At 39.5% G+C, this 16380-nt stretch overlaps 1 protein-coding gene across 6 annotated transcripts in view; it reads right to left on the minus strand.

The window, feature by feature from the left end:
• The window catches only part of CHL1 (cell adhesion molecule L1 like), a 434380-nt gene that overhangs the window by 165651 nt on the left and 252349 nt on the right, over nt 1-16380 (minus strand). For all 6 annotated transcript variants that reach the window (XM_069206369.1, XM_069206371.1, XM_069206370.1 and 3 more), the window contains exons 3-4: nt 7170-7278; nt 2530-2720 (exon numbers count right to left, since the gene is read on the minus strand). In XM_069206369.1, coding sequence (XP_069062470.1) covers nt 2530-2720; nt 7170-7278 — 300 coding nt within the window. The remainder of the gene's footprint in view (nt 1-2529; nt 2721-7169; nt 7279-16380) is intronic.

Genomic DNA, 16380 nt, shown 5'->3' on the forward strand with positions numbered 1-16380 from the left:
GGATACACAGTTACATAAAACATCATAACAGACAAAGTATTTGCTGGTAAATACAACTTGACATAATCTTGAATCACTACACTGCCTAAAACGGAGTAACAAAATGTTAAATACTAAAGAAAAACAGCTTTAGAATAGGAACTCTTGCAAGCTGGGTTGGTTTAAAATGATTTCCAAGATCCCTATGTTAAATTAATATTTTGGCTTTTGAAAAGGAATATGTGAAATAAGTCTATCTAGCCCTTTTATTTGGTGTACAGTGTATAGCATTCTATAAACCTTTACTTTGACCTTGCACAGCACATTTTTGAGAATTCCTTTTCCACTTTCACCAGTTTGCATCAATACAAACACTAACACTGGTGCCATTTTATGAGCACAGCATGTCTTAGGAATCTAAAATCTACCACCATATATAAAATCATCATATTATTCAAATAAGACACCACAATGATCCTCAGCTAGTCAAAATTGTGAACCTAAGGAAATCACTTGTTCAAATCATATTGAAAATCTTATTAGTGTTTTATAGAAACACATGCTTGAGAAATCAAAATGATATATTGTCCATAAGCTGGTACAATAAGAGACTTTAATCCAAACTGCTTATATTTCTTTTTTGATAAATAGTTGAAAGTGATTGTTACTAACAGTAGTACTTTGTTATCAGTTGAAGGGAACTTAACAAGCTAAAACAACGGGTCTCTTTCTAGGCCAGGTTCCTTTAAACTGGCCCTTTTAAAACACTGTGAAATTGCAAACATCCTTGAATTTAGTGAATTGATTGGAACTTGTCTGGTCAACATTATTAATGAATAGCACATTCCCCAGAGAACATACATCTTCTTGCCACAATACAATTGATGTTTTTCCAAGCTTTTAAGTGTTCATTTCTTCAGGAAATGGGTCTAAGCATTTTGTATATGAGTAGTGTACCTGTACAAATCTCTTGAATTAATTTGCAGCAACATTCCTGCACAAATAACAGTCAAAACATTTAAACATCTAAACAATCAACATGCAATATAAATGTACAGTGACCACCAACAGTCAGTATGCAGTACTAATAAACTAGCACAGTAGAACTCAATCAACATGGATCTGTATAATCAAACCTTAACACAGAAATCTTGCAAAGTCAAAGTACCATAAAAACATGATCAAAATAATCATACAATGCCAGAAAATACTAACAACTTCTAAACATGAAAATTCCTTCAAAGTTCTGATTTTAGAGCAATATTACAAAGAAACAAGCACACAAGTACTATGCAAAATGTTCTCAACAATCGTCATGCATACTATACTCAATATGTTTTTTAGAAAGTGAACAAGAGAGCCCAATTCCAAAACAAAACATAGTACAATTATAGCTGCACTTACACTTCAACAAAAGGGAGTAAATGTATGGCTTTTGGTAACTGATAAAGATTAAAAGATGTATAGATAGCACACCTGGAAAGCTGTAACAGGTGTAGCAGTACATGAGTATTACTGTGAATGTCATGTAACATCTGCTATTTCCCTTTGCAGAGCTATACACAAGGTAAAACTAGGAACTGGGAAAGATAGCACACTATGAAGTTTTCAGTATTCTTTTTTCTACATTGGATGGTATTTTTTTTACCATCCATCCCACAAATATTTTGAGTATCACATTTCCTTTTCCACCCTGGAATGGAAGTTATTAACGCACAAGTAAAGCTTTGGCCATATTCAGGGTGGGAAAGGGTCATAACTGAGTTTGTTTTTCTTACAAACTCACAAGCTTGCGGGTGTTCATAAAGATTCAGTGCAAAACTCACCTTCATCCACTTACTCCCCACTCCTTGGGTTGAAGTTTACTACTGTGAAATGGTATGCACCGAAAAAACACAGTAACTTTTCAAAGGATTTTTTGCCACAAGTAATATTTGAAAGAATAATCACCACTGAAAACACATGCAGTATTATAGAAAAGTTTACTTTTGAAATACCTTCTGGAAGCATGGATGCCCTTCATGCTTTAAATTAGTTTTCAAAGGGAAAAAAAAACATTGTAGTACAGGCCTCTACAATTTGTAATTTGTACTGCTACTTAATACTAAAGCTGTGCACAATTGTTATGAAGGGACTTTTTTGAGCATTTTTCTTAAGTGTTAACATTAACAGTGATTTCCTCACAACTTTAAAACTGAATGTTGCTGTTTTTTTCTTTCAATGATTAAAACAGGGAACAAAAGTGCTGATTTTAGCATACAATTTGAAATATGCACAACTTTGCTTAATGCTGGTACCAATCACATCATTCATGTCAGTTACAGGAACACTGTGAGATAAGTATGTTGTAACTGCACTCTCCTATTCTACGGATTTAGAGTCCTTGAATAATCACAAATGAATCACATCAAATTTGTTTGAACTCTTCACCACTGAAACACATACAGCCTTCAAGGAATATGTACTACTGAGTATCATGACATAGGGTATTTATATGCTTCACACACACCAGCACAATCTGTCCAAAAAGTTTCTCAGTGAGACACTTACGTGGCACAATGAAGTCAATTTCCTCAGATACGGCAGTACCCAGATCATTGAAGGCATAGCAGCGATATTTGCCCTGAAAACTAGCAATGCTTCCATTATTACGAATAGTGAATGTTCCAGACTTTGGCTCTGTCACCACTCGGGGATCAAATGAAGGATAATAGGGTTTTCCATCTTTAGTCCACCGAAAGCTGTGAAACAAAATCAGTCATGATTACCATGAATTAAGAACTCTTCAGTGTCATCAGTATTGGATGGTAGTCTTTGAAATGGAGGAAAGTGTCACATGATTAACAGGAAGTGATCAAAGTGAGAAGCCCCCTCCAAGCTAAAGACAGTGTCTTGAATTCCTTAGTAAGCCAAATCACAGACCACCAAGGTCATATCAATACGTTCTTGAAATACCTCAGCATGTCATGGTCAGAAAGAGCAGGCTCAATGCTCTCCAGCTGCCTTAAGAGGGCTCTCTTCGGAGAAAATACTATGACACATTGGGCAAATGGGACAACACCACAAGGAAGGTTTTTCAATAAGTTCAAATGGTACCTATAGCCTGAGGATGCCATTTTACCAGGTCTCCTATAAAAGGTATAAAGCACCACCCCTCATTTCTAATGTCCATTTCTTTTTATATTTTCCTTCCAGACACTTTTTTAATGAAATGACTGGCTACCTACCTAGACAGCAAATCTGTATAGCGGTAATATCATAAAAAGCTGTAAAAATTGATTACAGAAATGCCTTTTGTATGAAATCTAGCAGCACAAATAAAATATTATTTAAGACAATAGAACACAGTTGAGTTAAGGTGGTGTGCATAAACTAGGGCAAATTGAAATATTGTAAGCACCATTTACCATCCATATGAGATAAAGAGAGGAAAGGACCAGCCTGATGCTGGCAATGGGATCAGTTAGATAAAGCCTGATCAAGCTTTTGCTGTAACACATTGATGCTAGGTCAGATGCTAATAACATTACAGGAGCAGTATTTCACTGAGGAGATGGCAGATTTTTTTGGTAATTAAAGTTGCAGACCCTAATGGTCTGTGGACTTCAGATTGTTCATCTCAGAAGTGGTAGAATGTCTGAGGGGGGCCACACCATCAAGCATCTGAAGGTTAATTTTAAACAATTCTTTATATGCTGGCTCAGAGCAATTTTCTCCCTAGAGTAACTCTTTTAGGCTGCCTAATGGAGTTCTCAAACCTGCTACAGTTCATCCTGATTGTGGAAGCCAAAATCTCCATGCAAGTAAACAAACTCAAATTGTGTTTATCCTTTGCTCCACACTCTCAGTGGCTCCCTTTTGAGGCTGAGGGTCCTTTAGGACATTACGTCTGGTCCACTGTAGTATATTTGGCCCACACTTTCTGTTCTGGTGGAAATAATACTAATATGTAATCTCTAATTAACACTTACCCTTCCAGTGATCATTGGGCCCAATTCACAAAGGCAAACTTAGATGAAAAGTCTCTAAGTTTAGACCAATAGTCTAAGTTTAGACCTAAAGTCTAACATTACTCGTAGTAAAGTTAGAACTTTGGTCTAACTTTAGACTTTTTGTCTAAGCTTAGACCAAAAGTCTAAACTAAGAACAAAATTCTAACTTTACTTGCAGTAAAGTTAGTTTTTTGTTCTATGTTTCGAGTTTTGGTTTAGGTTTGGACCAAAAGGCTAAACTTAGACCAAAAGTCTAACTTTACTACAAGCTACAAGTAAAGTTAGACTTTAGGTCTAAACTTAGGCTTTTGGTCTACGTTTAGCTTTGTGAATTGTGCCTTTAGTCTATAACTGGAACTCAGCTCCTGAGGCTTGATCATTGTTGGACCTGGCTCTCACTTTCTGGAATTTGTTGCATTCTTCCCTTCAGAAAACTCAGAAACTTTTCCCTGTGCATGTTGGACTTTTCACTAAATATCTTTAGGGATAAAATTATCATGAAAGACTGTGTGCAAGAAGTTTAGAAAAAAAGTTGTAAAATAACTTTGAGTCGGGTGAATTGCCACATTGGCCCAGGAATACTACAACTTCTGTTTGTGAAAGCACTGTCACCATGATATTAATTGGAGACCTTTTATTGTCATCAAAATGCAATAATATTTATGTAAGTGTTTGATTAGATATGGGTCGGAGCAGGGAACATTAGGCATGTATGTGTATGAACAAACAGGTAGATAGTGAAATTAATGTTCAACATAGGCTGTATAATTCTTTTACAGTCTGCCACGATATGGAAGTATGAAACTACTTCAATTTGACCAGCTTTTCACTGCTTATGTTTAAGATAATTTTCAAGGTTGCAGGTGGATATAGCATGCTCTACTGTTGTGCCAAAAACTATTCAGATGGAATTTTTTTGAGGTGAGAAGGTCTACTACCATTTCTAATCCTGCTCAGAAAGTGTTCTTTGGGCCTCACCACAAAACAGAAAATGTCTTTTTTCGTGGTATAATGCTGCCGCTAAATTCTGCAGCACAACATAGATTTAAAGGGTTTTAACCACTTCCAAGAACTTAGAATTTCACCAAAATGCAAAATTTTATAATAGTGAGGTCCAATAATTTTGCACAACCAGAGAACCAATATCTCAACTGCTGTCACCATTGCTGCTCAGTGGAGATCTTCATTATACAGTATTAGACTAAAACAGATTTAATGGTGTTACTATTTCTGCCAAGTCATTATCACATAATGTGACACTAGTGACCTCATGCTTTTTTTGGTAGAGCAGAGGGAAAGCCAAAAGTCCTCCCTCACCACGAAATCCAGCATTTCCCTGACATATTTAAAGGTCAGGAAACTGTTGGGGTATTGTAAGAGGAGTCTCAGGCAGCTCCACTGATGGTGAACTCTGGATTCCGGACTGCCACATGATAGCCAGGGTATGGTGATGGTTGTCCGGCACTCTTGGGGGCATGGCCAGGGAGAATATATAATTGCTCCAATGTGGAATTAAAAAAGTCCCTGCATGCTGCAGCAATTTGTTTTTCTAAATAAAAAGAAACTCCCAGGTTTGTTTTTCTAAACATAAAAATGTTTGCAAAGAGGGCTTTTTAAACATGGCTCCCACCAGGAAAATCAGCAGTGCTGTGAGGGAAGACACCACAACAGTGGCTCCCATCAAAGCAAAGGCTTCACACCAGTCACCTCTGTATTGTATAGGATGGACGGTCCACTGCAATAAACTCAGGCTACAACATGTTACTTAAAAAGAATTGTTAACAGTCTCAAACAACCAGCCGCTTATACTAGCAAAGCATAAAGTCAGCCTTAATTTTCAACAATCAGTAGTCAAGACTGATTCCATCACAGAGGTTCTAGGCGTTTCACAATGCCTTCAAGAGCAACTCTGGGTAGTAATTGAGAACATAGGATACCCTAATGACATCCATGCTTTGTCTCATTCCTCTTATACTTTTTGCCCAATGCTGCCATTCTAGTTGTCATTAGGAGTAAGAAAAACATCTTGCTTTTATTTCTAATACCAATGCGCTGGGATGTTCTTTTAAGTGTATATGGGGAGTTCAGAATTAAATGCCTTACAGGTCCTTTGATGTTTTTAGGACAATGAGTAATCATCACTGAGGATTTCTTCCACCCCACAAACCATGGAGACCAAACTGCTTCAGGATAATTTTACTCATCTTCATCTTAAATGCAGCAAAAACTGAAAGCATCTACTTCTCATCAGTCTCTGCATCAACAGGAGTACCTTTTCTCACATTTCTTCCATGAAGTATCAAAATTCCTTCACTCGTATCCTTAATCATGTAGTACATTTCAACACTCAAGTGAAACTAGCTTCTTTATTTTTTTTTCTCCAAATTCTACAACTGACCACTTCCATAGCTTCAGCATAAACAGGATCCAATGCCACCTCCCTTACCCCTCTGCAAAGGTCCTGGTAAAGAATGTTTGCTAAGAAAGCTTGAATACAGCCACAGCAATGCCTAGGTCACCAACAAATCTCCTTCAACTATTGGACAAAGTCATCATCCTTATAATATGAATGGTAGCATTTCCAACAACCTGTCCCAGACCAGACTTTCATTAAATTACCACCAAAAGTTGGGTTAGCTTCCTTTGTTTAACAGAGAAATCATTATGGGGGTTATTCTAACTTTGGAGGAGGTGTTAATCCGTCCCAAAAGTGACGGAAAAGTGACGGATTTACCACCAGCCGTATTACGAGTCCATTATATCCTATGGAACTCGTAATACGGCTGGTGGTATATCCGTCACTTTTCCGTCACTTTTGGGACGGATTAACACTCCTCCAAAGTTAGAATAACCCCCTATATTCCTTGCCCTGGTGTTCGATGTTATTTATCAGTCATCTCTTGCATTCATCAATATCCACATTTCCTCAAGCTATGATCTTGTCAATACATAACCCTTCAGTGAACCATACTGTTTTGAGGTTCCACCACCTTGCTTTCTCATTATTGGTCAGTGTATGCCAATTATGCATGATGTCAGTTCCATCCAATGCTCCAAAGCCTGCAATGATTTATGTGTCTAATAACTAAGCAATCTATATGTAGCACCCTTATGTCAGTTGTACAATATGTATTATTAAATATTTCTAATCAGAAATAAACACAAACAAAACTTTTAAATAGCTTTATTGACCCTTACTTGGGTGGAGGGTTTCCATTTGCTTCACATTTAATTGTAATATCTTCATCCAAAGGAAAAGCCACCTGGGATCCCTTTGACCAGTCTGTGATTGTAGGAAGCTGTTCAACTGGAAAAGAACAACAGATTTATTTAGGTTGTGACAGACTTTTAAATGGGGTAGTAACAGTTATAGTGAACCTTAATGTGAACACAGAGAAAGGCATCAGTAATAGGGCTTAAGAGAGCTTTACCAATGCTTGTGCCCTGCCTTGAACGAAGTCAAGCTAAGCTCCAGGAAAGACTGAAGAGATGAGTAGAGTGGTGGTAGACTTACATTCTCTGTAGGCCAGGCTATGATTTAGTCAAAACCATGAAGCAACATCGGAGTGTTTTATTTCTGCAGTATATACAAAGAATACAACAGTACTTAGCACATCTGTACATTTATAGAATTGTTTGCCAATGGATGGTGACCAATTTAAAGCTGTGGGAAGTAAGGTAATGTGCAGTACAAGAAGACTATTACAGTGACAACCAATGACAATAAGAGATGTGATAAAACCATGGAAGTACAGTGACTAGCATATTTGGCACAAAAGACACAGGAAAGAAAGTACTTTTCAAGGAGGTAAGAATCTGCAGTACCTTTGTCAGTATTTTTTGTGAAGGATTATCTCACTTATATGCAGAAATTGTTAGGGTAAGGCAGGCAATGTGCAATTGTTTTATGTACAGGGTTCATAATTTGAGGTAATGAGGGTAATACTATTATAATAATACAACCATACATTCCAAAACAATTTTCAAGTTAGAAACAATGCATCACAACAATCAAAATTTTGGAAACAAAAATTCAACTGTTTTGAGCAAAACATAAAGGAAAACGAATAATGTGGTGTCCTGTACTTTGGTATTAGGTCCCTTGTTTAGAACATACTCCATTTGTTTGAGCAAGACCAAGAAGAACACTTCCATTTTTAAGACAATAGTGACATGGGCCTAGTACAGCAGACTGGCTATACTTCCCTACCCTCAATATCTCTACATAACTGTGACTGTTTCTTGACAAGACAGACGGCCTTCAGCTGTTACGAAGTGCTAGCCCTTCAGCCAGATAGGAAACAAAAATTGCAACAAATAAATCTAAAATATTCTTATGTTCAATGGACTCTGAAGATCTATTAAATAAGACAATAAGATCACATTCATTACATCATTATTCTTTGAGCGAGGGCTCGATTACAGCCCTCCCTTAGTCATGGTGGAGCATTAGGAATGTGCAAAAAGACAGAGGCCTAATTATAATCTTGGCAAATGGGGTTACTCTGTCACAAACGTGAATGATATCACGTTTGCCGTATTGCAATTCAGTTATATCCTACGGAGCTTATAATACGGTGAATGGAACATCCGTTACATTTGTGACAGAGTATTCCATCCGCCAAGATCGTAATCAGGCCCAGAGTTCTGTGGAGTTGAAAAATGTAATCTGTGACACAACCTTTGAAAAATTAAATCATGAAAAAACTGTGTGTCTGAAGAAGAGATAATTAAGAAGGCGTTTTTTTGTGCACTTTCCTATAAGCAGTAGGGAAGCATTGAGGGTAATATCTATTCCAGGAAAATGGAGCAAATTCAAATGTGCTCAAAGCTTGAAAAATGAATTTCTAGGGTGACATATCACTCTGCAGTATTTCTCTGGTTCATTAGCAAGTATAATTTCAAAAAGCAAAAGGACTTAAATTTCCTCTGATTAAAAAGGCATTGACTATGTAGTGAGATTCTGGGGCATATTTATTAATAGTTTCCGCAATGCAGCACAGAAAGGCAGATTTCTGGGCTGGGTTGCATGGATAAGAGCAAGCTGAACAGTGCCATACTTACTAAGATGTCATGCTGTTCATTGGCACATTTGCGACTGCTTAGCACTAATGCAAGCACCCTTCCTCCATGGCATAAGTGTGCTGTGTTACAGGTATGATCGAGATACTTTCTTCATAAAAACAATCCTTATAGGCATAGTCATCTTTCTATATGTGCTGCAGCACACATGGAAAGAGGAAGTAATGAGGAGAAAAGAAGACACTTCTCCTCGTTATACCCCTGCTGGGCAGAAACACCATTTTTGTTCAAAACCCGGTTTACAAGTCTTTGTAATTCTGGTTTTCTGTCAAAATACATGGATGAATGCTCATGAACACCAAAGATCCTCCCATGTAAAACCAAAATAATGCAAGACAGTGCTGTGCGCTGCCCTGCTTTATTTTTTATTTACTATAATACGCAAAGCCATGCAAATCGATTTTGCTTGGCTGAGTAAATGACAAAATGGATTTTGCATGAGGCTTTGCCACAAAAGTGACAAAACCCCCATACACAATCTTAGCAAATCTGGGCCTTTGTTTCTAATTACACATATTCATATGTGGTGCTGAAAACTTGACTTCTCAGAAAATGTCAATGCCTCTTTGGCTGCATCTGAACCAAGATCTGGGCTAGGTTTTATAATGGCACTGAAAAAAATCTGTAAATGCAATGGTAGTTGGTAGGCTATATTTCATTTACAAGATGCCATTTTTGTCATGTTTTGAAGCCAACAGGAAAAATGTAGGAAAACCCTGGTAACACTGATCCTGCTGGTAATTAACACATCCACAGAAATACTGTTCCCTAATGGATACAGGTGTGCCTTCTCCTGTGTGGTCAATTGAGTATATATTGGAGGACTGTCTGTTTCTGTGCCTTTTTAAGGAATAAACAAAAAGCTTTTTGTTTTTATTCATACAGATATTCAATGATATTTAGCAATAAATCAGGCATGTTCTGGGTTCTGAGGATTAACTTTTTCTGAGAACAATTTTGGAAATAAATTATTAACAATTTGGGGACATAGGAGGAACAAGATCTACATCCCTTTTAAGTAGCTGCTGCATACCTGATATTTTATAAAGGTCAAATAAGTATGTTACATTTAAAAGTTTTTTTTTTTTTTGGTGCCCTCCGATTAGAGACACATAGGAGTGGGTTTTCGGAAAACCAGCTGAAAAATTAAGTCAAACTATATTTTTATACTGCTTCTACTAAAATTATAGGACTGCAAATTAGAATGGCAGAACTTCAGAATGCGGTTAGTGATCCATTCACACCATCAGGAGCTGTTAGCCCAAGTCCTGGCTAGCTCACAGTGCCTTACCACGAACCCATAAATTCACTGGGGAGGAAGGTGATTATGGCAATCTGAACATGACACTCGGATCCACCAGGGAATAGTGGAAACGGATATCACCCTTTCATTGTCTTACTCATACATGCCCAGGTGGAAAATGAGAGAGATACGAGATACGTTTTCCATATGTTTCAATACATTTAATGAAACAATCATAGTCCTGAATAGAGAGAATGAGCTGCAATGATTAGGCATTTGAAACAAAGCAAAGTTACCAGCATTGTAAACGTGGTAAAAAGAATAAACAGTCCAACTGTCAACATCAGGACAGTGCGCGCTCTACGGGTGACAAAAATGCAAAAACCCAGCCTCACTGCAAGAGCATAATTCATGCATTGTGTTTATATGCAGTATGTTAACCTTTTGCATTGCAGACTTTGACCTTGAAAAACACTGTTAATGATGTTTGCAATAACTGTTCATTTACACGGTATTGCTGCAGGCTTACTGAGTGTGTTAGGGTGTGCTCCCTTTCATAGACCTTCTAGAAGCTTTCCCTGCAGCCTGACTGGGTGTGGTTTGTGGGCTGGGTCAGACTCTATATAAGGGAGATAGCCCAGCTCCACGTGCTCACTATTCAGAGGTCCCGGTGCAGAGCAGCAGCAACTTCCTGAGCTCCTGTTCCGGAGGCCTACCTTGATGTTCCAGGCCTGCCCCGCATTATATTGTGATCCTTGAGCAGGGCGGTAAGGCGGAGGTCCGGCTGGGCCCACGACCCTGTTCTCAAAGACGCTCGAGTTTTGGGCCTACTTGTGAAACTTTCAGAGTGCGCGATTCATTGCTCTCATGTAAACCCTGGCATTCAGATCGGCAACAGTGTGCGCGATCATTTCATGGCATTTGCATATTCTTGTTCGAATCGGCAGCGTGCGCGATTCATTTCCCGCATGTAAAACTTGATGTTCAGATCGCCAACAGCTTGCGCGATCATTTCATGACATTTTCATGTTCTTGTTCGAAACGGCAGTGTGCGCGATTCATTTCCAGCATTTAAAACTTGATGTTCAGTTCGGCAAAAGTGTGCGCGATCATTTCATGGCATTTGCATATTCTTGTTTGAATCGGCAGTGAGCGCAATTCATTTCCAGCATGTAAAACTTGATGTTCAGATAGGCAACAGTGTGTGCGATCATTTCATGGCATTTGCATATTCTTGTTCGAATCGGCAGTGTGCACGATTAATTTCCAGCATGTAAAACTTGATGTTCAGATCGGAAACAGTGTGCGCGATCATTTCATGGCATTTGCATATTCTTGTTTGAATCAGCAGTGAGCGCGATTTATTTCCAGCATGTAAAACTTGATGTTCAGATCGCCAACAGCTTGCGCGATCATTTCATGACATTTTCATGTTCTTGTTCGAAACGGCAGTGTGCGCGATTCATTTCCAGCATTTAAAACTTGATGTTCAGTTCGGCAAAAGTGTGCGTGATCATTTCCTGGCATTTGCATATTCTTGTTTGAATCAGCAGTGAGCGCGATTCATTTCCAGCATGTAAAACTTGATGTTCAGATTGGCAACAGATTGCGCGATCATTTCATGACATTTGCATGTTCTTGTTCGAATCAGCAGTGTGCGCGATTCATTTCCAGCATTTAAAACTTGATGTTCAGTTCAGTAAAAGTGTGCGCGATCATTTCATGGCATTTGCATATTCTTGTTTGAATCAGCAGTGAGCGCGATTCATTTCCAGCATGTAAAACTTGATGTTCAGATAGGCAACAGTGTGCGCGATCATTTCATGGCATTTGCATATTCTTGTTCGAATCAGCAGTGAGCGCGATTCATTTCCAGCATGTAAAACTTGACGTTCAGATCGGCAACAGTGTGCGCGATTATTTCATGGCAATTAAAACTTTGCTGTGTTGTGTCTGATGAGGTGCACAAATTTATCCCGAGCTTTAGGGATTTTCTGTGAAGATGCTAAATTCAAAATGTGACATTCTTTGTGCATATTAAGTCCCTAGTACAATTCCTATTGTTTTCCAGGGAATGTTTCAGATATCCTTTTGTCCTCATGTAAAATTATAAGTTAATTCTGAAACATTATTCTAGAAGGTTCTTGTATTTCTAGACAATATGTGATATTTCATGAAAAGCTTATATGAAACATTCTTGATTTTTTCCAGGTACCTAGATTTCTTGAGGTCTAGTTATAGTCACTTCTTAGGTTATCCATGGTTACAGTATGAGAACCCTTAGAACCATAGTCTATTGAAAGTCAATGTGATTGTATCTTGATATTTTGTTGTTTAACCTTTTGCTTCCTACAGGTCTCCTTCTCAGCTGTTCCCTTCCTAATCCCCTTTTCCCCCACTTGGACTCTCTCAGGCTCTGTGATACTTCTATTGGAGCTTTGGAGCTGTCTAGAGGTGGACATGTTGGGAACGTGTGCAGGCCCGAGGATCTGGTCTCCCTGACACCAACTATGGCAAATGTTTTCTAGATATTCGTACCTATCACTAAACCTACACTGAGAGCATAGTGAATAGACCCTCTGCCTTCAGCCGATCTATGATGATAGCCTTAGTCCCCATACCGCAAGAACTGAACCAGGAAGTAGGCCTGTAGTGTGGTTGGATTGCTTTGGTGCCAGCTGGAAGATCAGTGCTAGCAAAGCTGCAGGACAAACACAGCATTCATTCCACAACTGTCATGGCTGGGGTGATCCTCCGCCCTTTCTGGGTCAGTGCATCATTTATATAATAAAAAGCCACACTGTATTAGAGGCACAGCTCTGATGCAATGATATGTCTAGAGGTTTGAAGCTGTCTCAGAACGGGCAACGCAAGCAATAGGATATCTTGTTCTGTGTTCCTACCCTAGAACAGAATGTACAGATTATGTTGAGAAAGGCTGATTAGAAATAAGCAATAAGCAAAATGTGTAACATATTATTAGAATAATATCATGCTAGCAAAAGTGTGTAAAATAAAAAGCGATGTCGGCTAAAACATAAAATGCACAATGTGAAATTAAGCGAAACAAAACTAAATAATAGAGACCCAAAGTGGGTCAAGAAGGCTCCACAATAACATCAATTCTGATTTTCACAAACATCCACCTTCCATGTGAGTTACTTGCCCTTGTACCTCCCTAATGGTGACATCTTATGTGCAGTGAAGTACCTAAGTTCCTTCTTCATTCTCACATTTTTATTTGTCTCAAGGATGGAGAGTAGATTGGTCAAGAGTGAAAGTCTCAATAGACAGACCTTTCTGTGTACAGTTCAGACACATAGAAAATGTGTCAACTTCGTGGTCCCACTCCTCTAAATCAAAATTTCCCAAAAACCAGGAGGTCCAGAAATTCTGAGCAATAACTAAAGATGCCTTTAATTTCTATGTTATTTTATCACATTTACCATTGCTTCAGAGACAGAGTTCCAATGACAGGCCTTTTCTGACAAATTGCTGCTTATTCTTTTAACATGGCGATTGGTGTTTTCTTTTCTGGTTTTAAAGAAACATGAGTATTGCATTTCTGTCTTAAGTTTAAATGATTCAAGTGAACTGCGAAATATTGAATAAGCTGTAGGCCACAGAAACCCTTTTTAAAAGTAAAAAGTTTTTGCCCTTCTGCAGGATTTCCAGCTCATAGCCCGCATACCGACTTGGCCGCGGTGACGTGTGAACGTTTTGCGGAGAAATCCACAAGACTCATTTTCAGAGCTGCGTGCTATTTTCCCTAAAGGGTGGACGGGCCACGCCCTCCCACCTTTTGCCCCTCATGGAGAGTGCCTGTCAGGATGAGAAAAGTTCAGACACTCTTCATGTTCAGTTCAGGCAGCCAGGAGCGAGACATGCGAGATTTCGGCTGTCTGAGCTGAACTTTGCTGGGCTGAAGAGGTCACAGCTCCTATGGGTGTGACCTCCTCGGCTCATCAAAGGTGCCTCAAGGCCCTCCTCCTCGGTGATGAGGGGAAGCATCACCCATTGACTCCGACCTGGGCGCTTCAGGTTTAAGCCCTGAAGCGCCCAGGGCGAGTGTCAATCAGTGACACCTCGTCACAGAGTTTGGGTGGGGTCAGAAGTCTCACTGACCCCATCCCACTCTGTGAACAAGTTGGGACTGCTGCCTTCCCTCTCTGGCTGACCTTAGGTTAGCCTCCTGGGACCTCAGAGCTGAAGGTAAGTGTGTGTGTGTGTGTATTTTTTAAATGAATGTTTGGTGCGTGTGTGTATGTTTGAATGTTGTGAATGGATGTGCGTGCATGTGTGAATAAATTATTGTGTGTGCTTCCCGCCCGCCCCTCTCCCTCCTAAAATTGCCAGCCACTACTGCTAAAGGTCAGACAGATAGATGACGTACAGCATTTTACTTGCTCACTTAGATTAAAAAAACAGAAAAGAGTGAATAGGTATTTGGGGTTCTGTTACTTTAAGAGAATGCAGACATGCTAACAAAAGTGAAAATTTCAGTGTGATAGGGGGTGGGGCACTGGATATGGCATGGATTCCTGCCAAGAAGCGCCTTAAATGCTTCTAGGGTGATCAAGCATCCAGGATTTGCCAGAACAGTTCCAGTTTTTCACCAGCTATCCCAGAACCTTTCGGGAAATTTAGCATGTGTCCCGGTTTTTAGAGTGCGTCGACTGAAAACAGTGAAAGGTGCCTTTTTATCTTCCCCAAAGCAGGGGTAGTTAGCATGGACATCATTTAGGAGTCGCCAGGGGTCGGTACAGTGACCCCCAGCGTGACCCTTGTGACCCCTGGCACTGCCTCTGTGACTCCTGGCCTCAGAGGTGGCAAAATCAGTGCCAGAAATACAGGGGGAAGTGTCTTTGTGGACCTTGCTTGGGGCTCCACTTCCTTGCTTTCAATATTTTTTTTTAATACAATAGTAGTGAACAACAACATATTATTCACTATCAGTGTAATAAAAAATGGAGTACAGTTAGCTGGACCAGGAACCTCCTTGGTAGCTGAGGTAAGTAAAAACACTTTTTGTGCGAGTGTGTATACTGTGAGAGAGTGTGTGTATGTGTAACCGTGTGTGTGACTGAAAGTAAAGACAAAATGGAGTGTGATGGCACTTCCGCTACCCCTGGCATTTTGGCGTATTGACGTACATGGTAGTTAGCAGCTGATATAAGAAAGGAATTTAAATAACAGGCATGATACTGGCTTTAAAAATTGTATTTTATTTATGTACCTAGTGTCTCTTCTGAAATTCTATGCTGATGGTTAAGTAAAATTGTAGTCCTTCTTGTAATTTTGTGAAATGTCCTGGTTTTTGGTTTTATAATTATAGTCACCCTAACCGTGCCCGAACCCCAAACCTCCTCCTCCACAAGAAAAAAAATTGCTGAGGCTGCTGTGATATCTTGGGGTGTTTTCATACCCCTTAATGGACGTCTGCAGTTCGAAGCCTCTGAAAACAACCCGGAAATCCACTGTTTTCAGTGTGTTTCCAGCTCATTTCCATTGCCACTGTGTGATATTTACTCCTCACCGAGTGTTGGTGTGAAGGGAGACAAGATTGTGTGCCAAACAATAGCACTGTGTGAGTTGGCAAGTCTGAGAAGGCTTTGCACAAAGAGCTCTATGTGCCTGCTGTGGGGCAGCAGCCACAATTTGCGTTTTAAAAAGGGCCTGCAAACGCACTCCTGAATTATTGAAACTGTAGGGACTGATCCAGAGCTTGCACTGACAAAATGCAAAATGAGGAATACCCTGATCTGCACTGTTAAAAAAGGGTATTCTAACTTTGTCTGACACATTTCCATTAAGCCGCAAGTGCCTGTATAGCAGGGAAACAAAGAGCAAAGGTTTAAACCTTCGTCATAAGATTCTCTATAGGAAATCCTGCGACCCTTTAGGTGTACCTCACAGCCTTCAAGATGTTAGGTGCTGCCAACGAATACACCCACCCTCATTGGGGCCTGTCAGGGGCTAGATTGCATGAATACACCTGCACAGAAACTGGCAGTGCTGCTCATGCCATTGTATTAGTATTTTTGCAGGAGCACCCCTGGACAAACTTGGAGTAGGCTTGGACAT

This window comes from Pleurodeles waltl, chromosome 9 (assembly GCF_031143425.1).
Source record: "Pleurodeles waltl isolate 20211129_DDA chromosome 9, aPleWal1.hap1.20221129, whole genome shotgun sequence".
Classification (NCBI taxonomy): Eukaryota; Metazoa; Chordata; class Amphibia; order Caudata; family Salamandridae; genus Pleurodeles; species Pleurodeles waltl.